General features: G+C 45.1%; 1 protein-coding gene across 2 annotated transcripts in view; it reads right to left on the bottom strand.

Annotated features, from left to right (window-relative positions):
- Positions 1 to 18,077, bottom strand: part of DGCR2 (DiGeorge syndrome critical region gene 2) — a 118,395-nt gene that overhangs the window by 83,363 nt on the left and 16,955 nt on the right. Inside the window, exon 2 of one of the 2 annotated variants that reach the window (XM_073559151.1) lies at positions 991 to 1,023. The exons of the other annotated variant lie outside the window; for it this stretch is intronic. Within the exon in view, the coding sequence (XP_073415252.1) occupies positions 991 to 1,023 (33 nt within the window). The remainder of the gene's footprint in view (positions 1 to 990; positions 1,024 to 18,077) is intronic. 2 annotated transcript variants of the gene reach the window in all.

Raw genomic sequence — 18,077 nt, 5'->3', positions numbered from 1 at the left:
GAAAGAAGATGGGGAGGTGCTGGACCTGCGACATCCATTGGACCGACCGCCCCCCCCCCCCCAGGAGAGTATAATAAAACTTATTTTTCTTATCTTTCAGGTCGGATCGGGGGCTTATCTACAGCATTATAGAATGCTTCCTATAGCGGCCAAAACAGCTGACAGGTTCCCTTTAAGAAAGCAACAACATAAGCCGGCTTGTGCCATTTCAGGTCACATAGATGATCTGTAAGCATATTTTAATACATTCACCAAATATGTATGTAATCTAGTGTAAGTGATAAGGAAAAAGAATTGGCATCTCCTTTAATAAAGTGTATTGCTACTGGCAAACTTGCACACTTATTTGACCCAAATCCTTTTCAGTGAACTTGCAAAAGCCATACAATGAGACCCTACCTTCAAAATTAAAGATTTGGTAGTGGTGGGGGGAGGGGGTACAGGCACACATAAATTCAACCTTAGGCTTCATTAAGACGTCTGATTTTTGTGTACAAGTGTTATCTGTGGTTTTCTTAGATAGACCATGACAGGTACGAGTGCTATGGGACCATTTACATGTTCATGATTTTTGACAGACCGAGCAGTCTGCGGAAAATCGCAGAAACATGTCCCACTTTCATCTGAGGGTCGGATAAAAATCGGCAATGCAATTCTTTGGGTCTATGTAAAATTGGGACCGCATTCAAACGACATCCAAATGCGGTCCAATTATCTATCAGGAAGGAGAATGTAGAGAAACTTTTTTCTCCACGTACGATAAAAACTTATGACACTTGGTTCCCACTGATCGAAATCCGATTAGAAAAAAAAAAAAAAAAAAAAAAGTCTTTTTCTAGTACATGGAAGAAAAAAAATAAAAAATTGGAACGTCTGAATGAGGCCTTATTAAGCAGATGCAACTGATAAATTCTCATTTTTTTTAGTGACAGCTATTCACCAAAATAGAAAAACACTATCTACTCACTACCAACACTAAGGCATGCTCACCTGATTGCAGTCTTGCGAGAACTACTCGAGGACCTGAAATTTAAAATTTAAAAAGACACTTACCAAAAAAGATATGATCCATTGGGTATTTAGAGAACAACGTATAAAACAGAAGTGTTACTTATTTAGATTCCAGGTTAGCTATATCATCCCATAAACTAGAATGTATGTTAGTAAATTAAAATGGTTATGAAACTGATCATTTGTGAAAAGTAAATTCCTAAAGCAAAAATAACACCAGAATCTTTGAACATATCAAATTCAGAGGGGGTAAAATGAAAGTGTAATTTACTTGGCACTCATTTCGATTGCAAGTCCTCAGGGGGAAAAATAAAAAAAAATAAAAAAAGTATTCCTCTCATTTAAAGAGTATTTGCACTTTTAACATCTTTATCCTTTGCACTTCTCCTAATATATACAGTAACAGTAAGTATTTTGCTTTATCAGCCTTTTTATAGTTATTGGTGTAAAATTAGTGGCCAAAAATTAAACGTGTTCAAGCTGTGTGTGGGCAGCGTCTACACTGTCAGTGCCTAGAGCTGGGTGCCCAGTGCTTGGGTTTTACAGCCTCTGCTTACACAAGTACTGTGCGCTCCCCTCTGTACGCTTACTGAGAGTCCCAGGAACAATAAATAATAGTCTTTATTTTTATATAGCGAGAACATATTCCGCAGCGCTTTACAGTCTGCACACATTATCATCTCTGTCCCCAATGGGGCTCACAAACTAAATTCCTTATCAGTATGTTTTTGGAGTGTGGGAGGAAACCGGAGAACCCGGAGGAAACCCTCGCAAACAAGGGGAGAACATACAAACTCCTTGCAATGTTGTCCTTGGTGGGATTTGAACCCAAGACCCCAGCGCTCCACTGAGCCACTGTGCTGCACATAGAGAAGACGCTGCTCCCTCACAGCATTATCTACATTAAAAGACAAATATAAGACTATAAATAGGGCAGATAATGCACATTACAAACATTTTATTTTACAGTACCCTGGAATTGGAAAAAAAAAATAAATAAAAGCTGAAAGCAGTTAAGACATTTAGACAAGCAGATAATTGGCCCAATTAATTAACAGGCCATGTAAACATACCAGCAGTCACTCGACGAAGTAATAAAGTCCTTACTTTTTTGGTGATCTGATCATTTGTGCCAAAAAAATATATATTTATCGGCAACACATTGCTCAATGTAAACAGAGAATGTGCTGCTGACCATGCGATGTCTACGGGGACAGAACGATCTTATTATCATTCTGTTCCCCACAGTTTGTGTAATAGATGAGGAATATGATGGTTCAGAGTCCAAAAGGCGTTTCAAGGTTTTCAAACCTCTTCATCAGGACAAAACCACAATGATCATTCTGTTCCCCACGGTTTGTGTTGGCACATGTAATCTATACGCGCTTCTGTAGAGTAAGGCCTGTTTCACAGTTACGTTTTTCCTGTTCGTATGCAGCCGCTAAAATGGCAAGAGAGAGCAAGAGAGCGAGATTTTTTTTTGTATCCAGCAGCCAGATTGGATTTAGGGTTAAACATATAGCAAAAGAGGAAAATACGGATCTGGACAACAAAACGTTGCATTGTCCGTTCGATAATCTCAGCGGATGCCAAAATTTTGCCGGATCCGCAGAAATATGGATGCAACGGACGATCCTCAGTCAAAATCCGCAGATAATGAAAGTCAATGGGGAAAAAACGGATCCGCCAAGATAAATGGCGGATCCGTTTTTTTTTGCTAATCGGCGGATTTTGACTGATGGTGACAAACGGATGTGTGAAACAGGCCTAAAGCGAAACAGCTATCGCCTATACGCACCAGTTTCCTCAGCTGTTATCCTATAACTGCTACATTAATATTTTAAATGCAGATCCAAGACACTTGTCTTTCCTTCTTTGGATAGCAAATTTATGGACTGTCTCCTGTTGTGCTGAGCACCACCCATCTGACATCCTAGCAGAGTGAACCGCGTTATTTGTTGCCCACAACCTCCATATACAGCTCTGGCAAAAATTAAGACCACCACATCAAAACCCCGTCATGGGCAGCCCATTCTCCAGACCTGAACCCCATTGAAAACCTCTGGAATGTAATCAAGAGGATGATGGATAGTCACAAGACATCAAACAATGAGGAACTGCTTACATTTTTGATCCAGAAGCAGTGTGAAAGACTGGTGGAAAGCATGCCAAGACACATGAAAGCTGTGTTTAAAAATCATGGTTATTCCACAAAATATTGATTTCTGAACTCTTCCTAAGTTAGAAACAACAATACTAATGTTTTAAATGATTATGAACTTGTTTTCTTTGCATTATTTGAGGTCTGAAAGCATTTGGGGTTTTTTTTTTTTCTTTATCAGAAAAAAAAAATACAAAATTTATAGCTTGGAAATTTGGAGACCTGTTGTCAGAAGTTTGTAGTTCAACCCCTTCCTGACATCCGACGTACTATCCCGTCCACGGTACCCGGGCCCGTATGACCGTGGACGGGATAGTACGTCTACCGCGATCAGCGGCGCCCACGTGGTGAGCGCCGCTGATCGCGGCCGGGTGTCAGCTGATTATCACAGCTGACACCGGGCACAATGTGTCAGGGGCGGTCACGGACCGCCCCCGACACGTTAACCCCTTGCACACCGCGATCAAACACGATCGCGGTGTACCGGGGGTTAAAGGGAAGCATCGGCAGGGAGGGGGCTCCCTCCGTGCTTCCCTGAGCCCCCCACGGCAGCGCAATGTGCAGCGCTGCTGCGGGGGGCTCCTTTCCTCCAGGCCCCCGAATCCAAGATGGCGACGGGGGCCTTCGGGGGCCTGAGGAAGCTGGCTTCCTCAGTGCCTGCAAAGCGCAGGCATGAGGAAGTCTTCTTCAATGCCTGTGACAGATTGCTGATCTGTCACAGTGATCTGTGATGTGACAGATCAGCGATCTGTCACAGGACAGTGATGTCCCACCTGGGACTATTTAGTAAAGTAAAAAAAAAAATAAAAAAAAGTGTAAAAATAATTTAAAAAAAAAAATCGCCAAATATATTAGAAAAAAAAAAAATATTCCCCCAATAAATCCATTTTTTGGAAATAATAATAAAAAAAAAAAACCAATAAAAGTACACATATTAGGTATCGCCGCGTCCGTAACGACCCGCCCTATAAAACTGTCCCATTAGTTAACCCCTTTAGCGAACCCCTTAAAAAATAAAAATAAAAAACGAAGCAAAAAATAATGATTTATTATCATACCGCCAAACAAAAAGTGTAATAACGCGCGATCAAAAAGACGCATATAAATATCCATGGTACCGCTGAAAACGTCATCTTGTCCCGCAAAAAACGAGCCACCACACAGCATCATCAGCGAAAAAATAAAAAAGTTATAGCTCGCTAAATAAAGCGATGCAAAAATAAATTATTTTTTATATAAAATAGTTTTCATTGCATAAAACCGACAAAAACATAAAAAAACGACCTAAATGAGGTATCGCTGTAACCGTACTGACGTGAAGAATAAAACCTCTTTATCAATTTTACCGCACGCGGAACGGTGTAAACGCACCCCCCCCAAAAGAAATTCATGAAACGCTGGTTTTAGTTCATTCTGCGTCCCAAAAATCGGAATAAAAAGCGATCAAAAAATTCCACGTGCCCGAAAATGGTACCAATAAAAACGTCAACTCGTCCCGCAAAAAATAAGACCTCACATGACTCGGTGGGTCAAAATACGGAAAAATTATAGCTCTCAATATGTGGTGATGCAAAAACTATTTTTACAATAAAAAGCGTCTTTTAGCGTGCGACAGCCGCCAAACATAAAAACCGCCATAAATAGTAAATCAAACCCCCCCGTTATCACCCCCTTAGTTAGGGAAAAATAATAAAATAAAAAAAATGTATTTATTTCCATTTTTCCATTAGGGTTAGGGCTAGGGTTAGGGCTGTGTTGGGGTTCGGGTTGGAGTTAGAATTGGGGGTTTCCACTGTTTGGGCACATCAGGGGCTCTCCAAATGCAACATGGCGTCTGATCTCAATTCCAGCCAATTCTGAGTTGAAAAAGTCAAATGGTGCTCCTTCCCTTCCAAGCTCTGCTATGCGCCCAAACCTCAGGACAAATTGCAAAACAATTTTTGGGGTCCAATTTCTCCTGTTACCCTTAGGAAAATAAAAAATTGGGGGCAAAAACATAATTTTTGTGGAAAAAAATGATTTTTTTTATTTTCACGTCCGAGTGTTATAAACTTCTGTGAAGCCCTTGGGGGTTCAAAGTGCTCACCACACATCTAGATAAGTTCCTTGGGGGGGTCTAGTTTACAAAATGGTGTAATTTGTGGGGGGGTTTCCACTGTTTAGGTACATTAGGGGCTCTCCAAAGGCAACATGACACCCGCAGACCATTCCATCAAAGTCTGCATTCCAAAACGTCACTACTTCCCTTCCGAGCCCCGACGTGTGCCCATACAGTAGTTTTCTCCCACATATGGGGTATCAGCATACTCAGGACAAATTGGACAACAACTTTTGGGGTCCAATTTCTCCTGGTACCCTTGGGAAAATAAAAAAATGGTGACTAAAAGATCATGTTTGTGGAAAAAATACGAATTTTTTATTTTCACGCCCGTACGTTGTAAACTTATGTGAAGCACTGGGGGGTTCAAAGTTCTCACCACACATCTAGATAAGTTCCTTAGGGGGTCTAGTTTCCAAAATGGTGTCATTTGTGGGGGGTTTCCACTGTTTTGGTACATCAGGAGTTTTCCAAACGCGACATGGTGTCCGATCTCAATTCCAGCCAAAAACGTCAAATGGCGCTGCTTCCCTTCCGAGCTCTGCCATGCGCCCAAATAGTGGTTTACCCCCACATGTGGGGTATCAGCGTACTCAGGACAAATTGCACAATAACTTTTAGGGTCCTGTTACCCTTGGGAAAATAAAAATTGGGGTGAAAAGATCATTTTTGTGGAAAAAATATGATTTTTTAATTGTACCGCTGTACGTTATAAACTTCTGTAAAGCCCTTGTGGGTTCAAAGTTCTCACCACATATCTAGATAAGTTCCTTGGGGGGGGGGGTCTAGTTTCCAAAATGGGGTCACTTGTAGGGGGTTTCCACTGTTTAGGTACATCAGGGACTCTCCAAGCGTGACATGGCGTCCAATCTGAATTCCAGCCAATTTTGCATTGAAAAAGTCAAACGGCGCTCCTTCCATTCTGAGCTCTGCCATGCGCCGAAACAGTCGTTCCCCCCCACATATCAGGTATCTGCGTACTCAGGACAAATTGCACAATAACTTTTGCAGTTCAATTTCTCCTGTTACCCTTGGTAAAATAAAAAAAATTGAACCTGAAGTATTTTTTTTTATGAAAAAAAGTTAGATGTTCATTTTTTTTTAAATATTCAAAAAAATTCCTGTGACGCACCTAAAGGGTTAATAAACTTCTTGAATGTGGTTTTGAGCACCTTAAGGGGTGCAGTTTTTAGAATGGTGTCACTTTTGGGTATTTTCTATCATATAGACCCCTCAAAGTGGCTTCAAATGTGATGTGGTCCTAAAAATAAAATGGTGTTGTAAAAATGAGAAATCGCTGGTCAACTTTTAACCCTTATAACATCCTAACAAAAAAAAATTTTGGTTCCAAAATTGTGCTGATGTAAAGTAAACATGTGGGAAATGTTAGTTATCAAGTTTTTTGTGTGCCGTATCTCTGTGATTTAAGGGCAAAAAAATTCAAAGTTGGAAAACTGCGAAATTTTCAAAATTTTCGCCAAATTTCCGTTTTTCTCACAAATAAACGCAAGTTATTTGAATGAAATTTTACCACTAACATGCAGTACAATAGGTCACGAGAAAACAATGTCAGAATCACCGGGATCCATGGAAGCGTTCCAGAGTTATGACCTCATAAATGGACAGTGGTCAGAATTGTAAAAATTGGCCCGGTCATGAACGTGCAAACCACCCTTGGGGGTGAAGGGGTTAAAAGGAACAATTTACATTTTACTCAAAAATATACCTATAAACAGAAAAATCAGACAAACCGAACGTCTCTTAAAATGTACAGCTATGACAAAAATTATTTTTCTGTCGATGGAGATGTATTGGGACTTGTTTTTTGCATGGTGAACTGACGTTTATACTGACACCATTGTAGGGGGTCATGAAATGTTTGAATTGCTTTTTATTACATTTTTGAGGGATGCATGGTGAATCGAAAAAAAAATTGAGTTGATTTTCCTGTTTATTTTATTGCCATTTATTGTAAGAGTTAATTATTTTTATATTTTGATAGGCCGAACTTTTACAGATGCAGCAATATCAAATAAAATAAATCTATTTCATTCTTTTAATGAAAGCGCTAGTCAGTGAGTGTAAAGTCTCATTCAGAAGTCTGTGATGCATGGATGTTTAAATGACGCTTTACTGCTCCCTCCTGTAAAGCGCAGCAGAAGAGACGACTGTCACTGCTTACTGCACTCTGTAGATTAAAGTTGAATGTACAGAGCACTACAGCCAGTGACAGTCATCTCTTCTGATGAGCTCTGCTCAGTGTGCATTGTTCGGAGCACAGCATGATAACACAGCTGAGCTCTGAACACTGCAGCAGAGAGAACATGTATGCAGTCTAACATAGTACTACTAATGCCAGGCTACTGACCTTTTGTCACAGCTGGAAGACAGCTCTGCTGCAGAGATAACTTATTCCAGCAGTGAGAAAAATCAGTAGACAGGTATTTCTAGCACAATACCAGGCTGCCGACTTATCACCTCAGGGCTGGTGCCTGGACCTCCTGTCATCACTGTAGGTAGCAGTGACCGGGAAATTGTAGCTCAACACACAACGATAGGCTGCAATAAGATGGCGCCTGACTACACGTGCAGCAGTGAATTGGGCAGCTGACCACTATTTGGGGTGTGCAGGTGTCGTGCTCTGACAAATACACCAGACCTCAATGGCTGTAAAAAAAAAAAAAAAAAAAGATTTTTGTGTACTCACCGTAAAATCTCTTTCTCTTAGCCTCTAATTGGGGGACACAGAACCATGGGTGTTATGCTGCTGTCCACTAGGAGGCGACACTATGCATAATCTGAAAAAGATTAACTTTGGCTCCTCCTCTGCAGTATACACCCCTGGACGGCGTCAGCCTTCTCCAGTTTTGTGCCAAAGCATTAGGAGGAACGTAACCAAATAACATAACCATGCCTGTAAGAAGGCTACTATGTACGAGCTCAAAGAACAATATGAGAACTCAACCGTAAACAACGGCCCATAAGGGCAACAGGGTGGGAGCTGTGTCCCCCAATTAGAGGCTAAGAGAAAGAGATTTTACGGTGAGTACACAAAAATCTCCTTTACTCTGTCGCCTCATTGGGGGACACAGAACCATGGGACGTCCCAAAGCAGTCCCTGGGTGGGAAGCAATGGACGAATATTGTGTTAGCAGGTCCCTAAGTTAGGGACACTGCCGCCTGCAGAACCAGTCTACCCAGGCTCGCATCCGCTGAGGACTGGGTATGAACACTGTAGTGTTTCGTAAACGTGTGTAGGCTAGTCCAAGTGGCCGCCTTACACACTTGTTGTGCCGAAGCCTGATGCCGAATGGCCCAGGAGGCCCCTACTGCCCGTGTAGAGTGTGCCGTGATACCGGCCGGAAGAGGGGAACTGTTAAGTCGGTAGGCCTCATGTATGGTGGACTTGATCCACCTGGCAAGGGTAGCCTTGGAAGCCGGCAGCCCCTTGCGACTACCTTCCGGAAGAATGAAGAGGGAATCAGATTTCCGGAAAGGTGCAGTCCTGGACACGTAAATCCGCAACGCTCTGACAAGGTCAAGCGTATGCAGAGCCTTCTCCACTCTATGAACCGGAACCGGGCAAAGGGATGGCAGTGAAATCTCCTCATTGAGGTGAAAGTTGGACACAACCTTCGGAAGGAAGGATGGTACCGTGCGGAGAACCACCTTGTCTTGGTGAAAGGCTAGGAAAGGCCGCCTGCAGGAAAGTGCTGACAATTCCGACACTCTGCGTAACGAGGTGATCGCCACTAGAAAAACCACTTTTTGAGACAGAATGGAGAGTGGAACTCCTCTAAGAGGTTCGAAGGGTGGAGCTTGCAATGCTGTCACGACCAGATTGAGGTCCCACGTATCCAGCGGACGTTTGTAGGGAGGAACCAATCGGGAAACTCCCTGGATGAAAGTCCTTACTTGCGGTTTAATAGCAATGCGCTTTTGAAAAAGGACTGAAAGCGCCGACACCTGACTCTTAAGCGAACTTAAGGATAGCATGGCGTCTAGGCCCGATTGAAGAAAACCTAGTACCTTCGGGAGGGAATAAGGGAGTGGGACTTGTCCATGAGATTCGCACCAAGAAAAGAAAGCTCTCCAGGTACGATAATAGAGCTTGGCGGAGGCAGGCTTCCTTGCCCTGATCATAGTTGCAATGACTGTCGGTGAAAAACCTGCCTGGGTTAGAATCCAGGTTTCAAGGGCCATGCCGTCAAATTGAGAGCCCCTGAATTCTGGTGGAAGAACGGACCTTGAGACAGAAGGTCGTGACGGTCGGGTAGACGCCAGGGGGCGTCTGCTGTAAGTTGGACGATGTCGGCGTACCATGTACGTCTGGGCCAGTCTGGTGCGATGAGGATGGTCGGAACTCCCTCTTGCTTGATCTTCCTCACGACCCTGGAGATTAGGGGGAGGGGTGGAAAAATGTACAGGAGTCGGAACTGGGACCAGTCCTGGACCAGGGCATCCGCTCCGAGCGACCGCGGGTCGTGTGTCCTGGCCATGAAATTGGGGACCTTGGTATTGAGATGGGATGCCATTAGGTCCACCTCCGGGGTTCCCCATCGTTGACAGATCTGGTAAAAAATCTCGGGATGGAGAGACCACTCCCCCGAGTCCATTCCTTGCCTGCTGAGGAAGTCGGCTTCCCAGTTTTTTACACCCGGAATGTGGACCGCAGAAAGTACCGACCTCGTGTCTTCCGCCCAGCGGAGGATATGAGCCACTTCTCTCATCGCTTGGGCGCTGCGGGTCCCGCCTTGGTGGTTCATGTATGCCACAGCCGTGGCATTGTCCGACTGTATCCGTATGTGCAAGGCTGCAAGCAAGTGATGAAAGGCTCTCAGTGGCAAGAGGATGGCCCTGATTTCCAGAACATTGATGGGCAATGTCACTTCCCTCAGTGACCACTTGCCCTGTGCCCTGTGATGTAGGTGCACCGCCCCCAGCCTGTCAGGCTTGCATCGGTAGTCAGGATCTTCCATTGTCCTGAGAGGAAGGGCTTCCCTCGTGTAAGCGAGGTTGGTTTGAGCCGTGGCGAGTCCGAACGGAAGGGCGACAAACTGGTAGTGGTTTTGGTTGACCGCGAACCTGAGAAACCTTTGGTGGGCGGGAGCAATTGGTATGTGCAGATACGCATCCTGTATGTCTATGGAGGCGAGGTATTCTCCCTGCTCCATGGATGCAAAGATGGACCGGAGGGACTCCATGCGGAAATGACGGACCCGTACGTAATTGTTGAGCTGTTTTAGGTCCAGTATGGGTCGGACGCTGCCTCCTTTCTTGGGGACTACGAACAAATTTGAGTAGAACCCTCGGAATCTCTCGTTCGCGGGAACCGGCACCACAACTCCTGATTGAAGGAGAGAGGAAACCGCTTGGTGGAAAGTACGAGCCTTGTCTGGTGGTGTTGGAGGAATAGAAAGGAAGAACCGGTTCGGTGGAGCGGAAGTGAACTCTATCTTGTATCCGGAAGACACCATTTCCCTGACCCACCTGTCTTCTGTAATAGGCAGCCAGACTTGCTGGAAGAGTAAAAGTCGGCCGCCTACTGGTGGGGTGTCTTCCGGAGTTCGCGAGTCATGATGAAGCGAAGTTCTGAGGTTTTTCTCCCTTGGGTTTCGCTTGGCCTGCTTTCGACTGCCAAGACCTGTCCGGTCGCTGCTGCGTCCGTGGGTTGTCCCTGCGTGGAGAGCGGTTACGGTTTTGCGCTGGGGGCGAAACGGACCAGCCCGAGGAATTCCGAAAGGATCGGAATCGCGTCTGGTTTCTTCGTTTAAACGTGCGTTTCGGTTTTAGTTGAGGGAGAGAGGTACTCTTACCCCCAGTGGCATTGGCTATCATGGTGTCCAACTTTTTGCCTTAAAGTCTTCCAGTAAAATACGGAAGTCGCGTGAGGGACTTCTTTGAGGCCGCATCCGCTTTCCATTCTCGCAGCCAGAGGATGCGTCGGATCGTGATGGCGTTTGATGCTATTCCCGCTACACCTCTTGCGGAATCCAGGGCTGCATGAATCATGTAGTCTGCTACCACTGCTATCTGGACCGCTTGGTCCGAGAGCTCAGGATTTGAAGCTTGAAGACCCTCCTGTAGTTTTTTGGCCCAAGCCAGGATGGCCTTGGCCGCCCAAACTGAAGCAAACGCAGGGCCCAGAGAGGCGCCTGCCGCTTCGAAAATAGAACGAGCCATGCGTTCTACTTGCCGGTCTGCTGCGTCCCTGAGGGTTGAGCTATCTGGCAGAGAGAGTAAAGTCTGCGCTGCTAGCCTAGAAACCGGAGGGTCCACTTCAGGTGGATCTGTCCATTGTTTGGTGTCTTTCTGTGGGAAGGTGTACTTCGCTTTCAAGTATTTGCGATTAGCGAATTTTTTCTCAGGCTGCGCAATCTGTTTGGTAAGTATTTTCTCAAACTCATGGTGATTAGGAAAGACCTTAGGTGGTTTCTGAACACTTTCGAAGCAAATCCCATGTTCTGGGACTTCCGGGGCCGACTCTGGAATTTTTAGCACCCGATGAATGGCAGAGATTATGTCTTCAACTAGCGCTGTATTGCTAGGGGGAGAAGGTACCACGGACCTCTCCGTTTCGTTATCTGAGTCGGAGTCACAGATGCCCTCCGAATCCTGTGCCTCGCTGAGGTGATCCCTGGAGGGCGACCTGGGGCGGGGGCCTTCTGTGGTGGGGGATCCCTGTGGTAAATTGCACTGCCTGTCTGTGGCAGGGGACTGCCTAGGAGACCTGGAATGACGCTGTCTCTCCCTGGAGGGGGACGACCTTGTGCTATAGGGCGACTCAGGTGATCGAGACCTGTGGGTCCGCTTACGTCTGTGAGAGTCGGAAGCAGCATGTTCCTGAGACAAGCTGTCCGTTTGCTGTGTAACGTCCATAGCCGGGGCCCGACTCTGCAGAGCTTGCAGCAATGTGGCAGTTAGGTTGTCAATGGACTGTGTCATAGACTGAGACATCTGAGTTTCCCATTCCGGCGTGGCCTGTGACACTGAAGCGTCAGTAGGGACTCCCTGGGGTTCTGACCCAGAGTTCTGGATGCAGACCCGGCAGTGCGGATACGTGCTGCCACTAGGGAGCGTGGCTTTGCAGGCTGTGCAGAATGCATAGAAACATTCCTGCCTGGTTCTCTTCCTTGAGCCCGGCATAGTACACAGAGGCTGGCTATTAGGGATCGAACAGGGGTGGCTACGCAGAGGGAACCCACAGAGAGCCTTATAGGAAGTATAGATTCACAGCTGAGTAATGAGAACCCAGCTGTGAGCTTACCCCACCGGTGTGCCCCTAGGTCCAGCGCCGACAGATCCCAGTTCTGTGCCCCCCGGAGACCACTGTGATGCTCCTCTCCTGGATCTCATCCAGAAAAAATGGCCACCGGGACTCTGAGGAGAGGGAGGAGGGGGCGGAGAGCTGAAAAGGGGGTGTTGGGCTTGTAAAAAACGCGCCCTTTCTGCCTCAATCCGCCCCTTCTATGACACTCCAGCATGTCATTTTAGTCATCCGGGGGGCGGGGAAAAGGCGGCGGCTTCAGAGCGGCGCGGTAGTCCGGGGGGGGGGGGGGGCGGATTTGTACCAGACCCCCCGAGAATGGTCGACTGGATAGCGGTGGGGGTAGCAGGGGTAGCGGTTCCTGTATGGGGGGCCCCTGGAGCCGCTGCTGCTGCAGAGACAGGGATGCAGAAAAGTCCTGTCTCTGCTGTGCCATCCAGTCCGCACCCTCCCCCGGCCCCAACAGGATCCCTCAGCTGGTCTGGGGTCCCTGGAAGCTGCGGAATGCTGCCTGTTCTCCGACCCTACCTGAGGCGTCTCAACCTAATTCCCCCTGCGGGGGATTAGGGAGGGTGCATCTGTCACCGTCAGGGGGTCTTCATCCTCACCTCAACCTCAACCCAGACCCCAACGGGGTTGGGAAAGGAGGGGGGGTCTCGACCTCGAACCAGGACCCGAGGGACTGGGGAGGGAGCGACATGGGGAATAGCCACCTCGACCTCAACCGGGTACCACTAATGGGGGACCAAGGAGGGAGCCATGCCGGGAGTCTCGCTGGAGACCCACTTTTCTTCATCTGTATTTCCGGACGAAAAAAGGAAAAAAACGGAAGAAAAAAGGTGTGCCTCCTTGCGACACTAAGCAAAAACTGGAGAAGGCTGACGCCGTCCAGGGGTGTATACTGCAGAGGAGGAGCCAAAATTAATCTTTTTCAGATTATGCATAGTGTCGCCTCCTAGTGGACAGCAGCATAACACCCATGGTTCTGTGTCCCCCAATGAGGCGACAGAGTAATAAATGTTAAGATAGTCAATTTCATAAAAAAAAAAAAAAAAGTTTAAAAATGAATATTTAAACAAAAAATAACTGACATTCCCTTTAAAAATAACAGGCAGGTCTCCAGCAGAAACTTCATTACAAATCTTGCATTGTGTTGATATGGTCTCTGCTATGCTCAGCAGGATCTGTCATGGTGTATCAGACCTTTGTTTCAGAGGCTGTAATGCCATTGGCACACATCACCACATATGGCAGACCGGCCTTATTGCCTAAAGAATTTGGAATAGGGTAACCCGGGTAATTTCAGCAGACACAACCATTACAACCATTTTTTTTCCTATATAACATCACAGATAAACCTCCCAAAATTTACACAAATGGCTGCTATCCAGGGACACGGTGCTTCAGTCTGACTTCTCTTTTGCTGGATATGGTGTCACCGATTTTCGGATCGGATTCGACAATGCATGTCTATGGGGGCAAGAAAAACTTGGATTGAAAACGGATCCGATGTGTGAGTTGCAATAAAAATCGCACCAAAAGCCGGCAATTTTTTTTTCCTAAATACAGTAAAATCACATTGTCCAGTTAAATAAAGCAACAAATTAATAGATCTAGACACATTGAAAAAAAAAAAAAAAAAAAAATTATATATATATATATATATATATATATATATATATATATTTATTAATTATAGAGACACATTAATATATATATTTCTAGTTCATACAGTTCTTAATTGCAGAATAGCCGCTGACACATTAGCCGGCTTTTGTATAACATTCTCCTGCCCGACATGAAATGACACATGGTTTACATATAGTTAACCATTTCATTTCATGTTTTTTTTTTTATGTCTATCACTATTAATTATATGAGTGCTTGTGGGTTAAATTTTGGGCTTGTAGGTGTTCATTTAAGGGGTTAAGTCGTTCTATTAAATTACGGGGACTCCCTGCAGCCTCAGTGATGTCAGCGGGAGTCTCAGCAATTTAATACAACAAATTAACCCCTTAAATGAACCCCCACAAGCCCTCATAATTAATAGTGATAGACAAAAAAAAAAAAAAAAAAAAAAACCTGGAATGAAATGGTTAACATATGTAAACCATGTGTCATTTCATGTCGGGCAGGAGAATGTTATACAAAAGCCGGCTAATGTGTCAGCGGCTATTCTGCAATTAAGAACTGTATGAACTAGAAATATATATATTAATGTGTCTCTATAACATGTTTAACCCCTTCACCCCCAAGGGTGGTTTGCACGTTCATGACCGGGCCAATTTTTACAATTCTGACCACTGTACCTTTATGAGGTCATAACTCTGGAACGCTTCCATGGATCCCGGTGATTCTGACACGGTTTTCTCGAGACATATTGTACTTCATGTTAGTGGTAAAATTTCATTCAAATAACTTGCGTTTATTTGTGAGAAAAACGGAAATTTGGCGAAAATTTCGCAATTTTCCAACTTTGAATTTTTTTGCCCTTAAATCACAGAGATACGGCACACAAAAAACTTGATAACTAACATTTCCCACATGTTTACTTTACATCAGCACAATTTTGGAACCAAAATTTTTTTTTGTTAGGAAGTTATAAGGGTTAAAAGTTGACCAGCGATTTCTCATTTTTACAACACCATTTTATTTTTAGAACCACATCACATTTGAAGCCACTTTGAGGGGTCTATATGATAGAAAATACCCAAAAGTGACACCATTCTAAAAACTGCACCCATTAAGGTGCTCAAAACCACATTCAAGAAGTTTATTAACCCTTTAGGTGCGTCACAGGAATTTTTTTGAATATTTAGGCTGAGTTCACACGTGGCGTTTTTTTCGCGTTTCCGCGGCGGTTTTAACCGCGCGATTTTGACGCGAAAACGCGAAAAATAAGCATCCCATGCATTCCTATGGGATTCCGCAATGCTGTGCTAATGCTGCGGTTTTTACCGCGGCGGAATCGCTTCGCGGTAAAAACCGCAGCATGCTCATTAATTTGCGGAATCGCGGCGATCCCGCACCCATAGGAATGCATTGTTCCGCTTATTTCCCGCATGTGGCTGTGCACACCATGCGGAAAGTAAGCAGAACAATTGCGGATGGTACCCATGGTCCAGAGGAGAGGAGACTGTCCTCCGGGCTGTGGGTACCATATCCCTGTAAAAAATAGAATTTAAAAATAAAAAATATTGTTATTCTCACCCTTCCGCGTCCCGCGCTGCCTTCCCGCTTCTCTTCACGCTCTCGTTCCCAGTAGTCCTTTGCGAAAATGCTCGCGATGACGTCCCTTCTCGCGGGATCCCGAAGTCTCGCGGTCATTCGCGCGACGTCATCTCGAATTACCGCGAGACGTCGTCATCGCGTGCATTTCCGCAAAGGATTAATGGGAACGGATGCGCGGGACGTCGGAGGGTGAGAATAACACTATTTTTTATATTCTATCTTTTACTACTGATGCTGCATAGGCGGCCTCAGTAGTAAAAAGTTGGTCACACTCGTCAAACACTATGTTTGAAGAGTGTGACCAACCTGTCAATCAGTTCTCCAAGCGATGCTACAGATCGCTTGGAAAACGCTAGCATTTTGCAAGCTAAATACGCTTGCAAAATGCTAGTTTTTCCACGGGAAAATCGCGGGAATTTAAAATGCGATTTTCCCGCGGACTGGAATTCCGGAATTCTCGCGGTAATTTCCGCGAGAGTTCCGGTACGTGTGCACTTAGCCTTAAAAAAAAAATGAACATCTAACTTTTTTTCATAAAAAAAAATACTTCAGGTTCAATTTTTTTTATTTTACCAAGGGTAACAGGAGAAATTGAACTGCAAAAGTTATTGTGCAATTTGTCCCGAGTACGCAGATACCTGATTTGTGGGGGGGGAACGACTGTTTCGGCGCATGGCAGAGCTCAGAATGGAAGGAGCGCCGTTTGACATTTTCAATGCAAAATTGGCTGGAATTCAGATTGGACGCCATGTCCCGTTTGGAGAGTCCCTGATGTGCCTAAACAGTGGAAACCCCCCACAAATGACACCATTTTGGAAACTAGACCCCCTAAGGAACTTCTCTAGATGTGTGGTGAGAACTTTGAACCCCCATGGGCTTCACAGAAGTTTATAACATAAAGCCATACAATTAAAAAATCATATTTTTTCCACAAAAATGATCTTTTCACCCTCAATTCTTATTTTTCCAAGGGTAACAGGACCCTAAAAGTTATTGTGCAATTTGTCCTGAGTACGCTGATACCCCACATGTGGGGGTAAACCACTATTTGGGCGCATGGCAGAGCTCGGAAGGGAAGCAGCGCCATTTGACGTTTTTGGCTGGAATTGAGATCGGACACCATGTCGCGTTTGGAAAACCCCTGATTTACCAAAACAGTGGAACCCCCCCACAAATGACACCATTTTGGAAACTAGACCCCCTAAGGAACTTATCTAGATGTGTGGTGAGCACTTTGACCCCCCCAGTGCTTCACAGAAGTTTACAACGCCCAGGCGTGAAAATAAAAAATTCGTATTTTTTCCACAAACATGATCTTTTAGTCACCATTTTTTTATTTTCCCAAGGGTACCAGGAGAAATTGGACCCCAAAAGTTGTTGTCCAATTTGTCCCGAGTATGCTGATACCCCATACGTGGGAGAAAACTACTGTATGGGCACACGTCGGGGCTCGGAAGGGAAGTAGTGACGTTTTGGAATGCAGACTTTGATGGAATGGTCTGCGGGTGTCATGTTGCCTTTGGAGAGCCCCTAATGTACCTAAACAGTGGAAACCCCCCACAAATGACACCATTTTGTAAACTAGACCCCCCAAGGAACTTATCTAGATGTGTGGTGAGCACTTTGAACCCCCCAGTGCTTCACAGAAGTTTACAACGCCCGGGCGTGAAAATAAAAAATTTGTATTTTTTCCACAAACATGATCAATTAGTCCCCAATTTTTTCACTTTCCCAAGGGTAACAGGAGAAATTGGACCCCCAAAAGTTGTTGTCCAATTTGTCCTGAGTACGCTGACACCCCATATGTGGGAGAAAACTACTGTATGGACACACGTCGGGGCTCGGAAGGGAAGCAGTGACGTTTTGGAATGCAGACTTTGATGGAATGGTCTGCGGGTGTCATGTGCGTTTGGAGAGCCCCTGATGTACCTAAACTATTGAAACTCCCCACAAGTGACCCCATTTTGGACACTAGACCCCCCCACGGAACTTATCTAGATGTGTGGTGAGCACTTTGAACCCCCAAGTGCTTCACAGAAGTTTATAACACTCGGACGTGAAAATAAAAAAATCATTTTTTTCCACAAAAATATTTTTGCCCCCAATTTTTTATTTTCCTAAGGGTAACAGGAGAAATTGGACCCCAAAAATTGTTTTGCAATTTGTCCTGAGTAGGCTGATACCCTACATGTGGGGGTAAAACACTGTTTGGGCGCATAGCAGAGCTTGGAAGGGAAGGAGCACCATTTGACTTTTTCAACTCAGAATTGGCTGGAATTGAGATCAGACGCCATGTTGCATTTGGAGAG

This window comes from Dendrobates tinctorius, unplaced genomic scaffold, assembly GCF_039654945.1.
Source record: "Dendrobates tinctorius isolate UK_male_01 unplaced genomic scaffold, ASM3965494v1 ptg000265l, whole genome shotgun sequence".
In the NCBI taxonomy this organism is placed as follows: domain Eukaryota; kingdom Metazoa; phylum Chordata; class Amphibia; order Anura; family Dendrobatidae; genus Dendrobates; species Dendrobates tinctorius.
The sequence above is the reverse complement of the archived record's forward strand: the minus strand, read 5'-3'. Positions and strand labels throughout refer to the sequence as shown.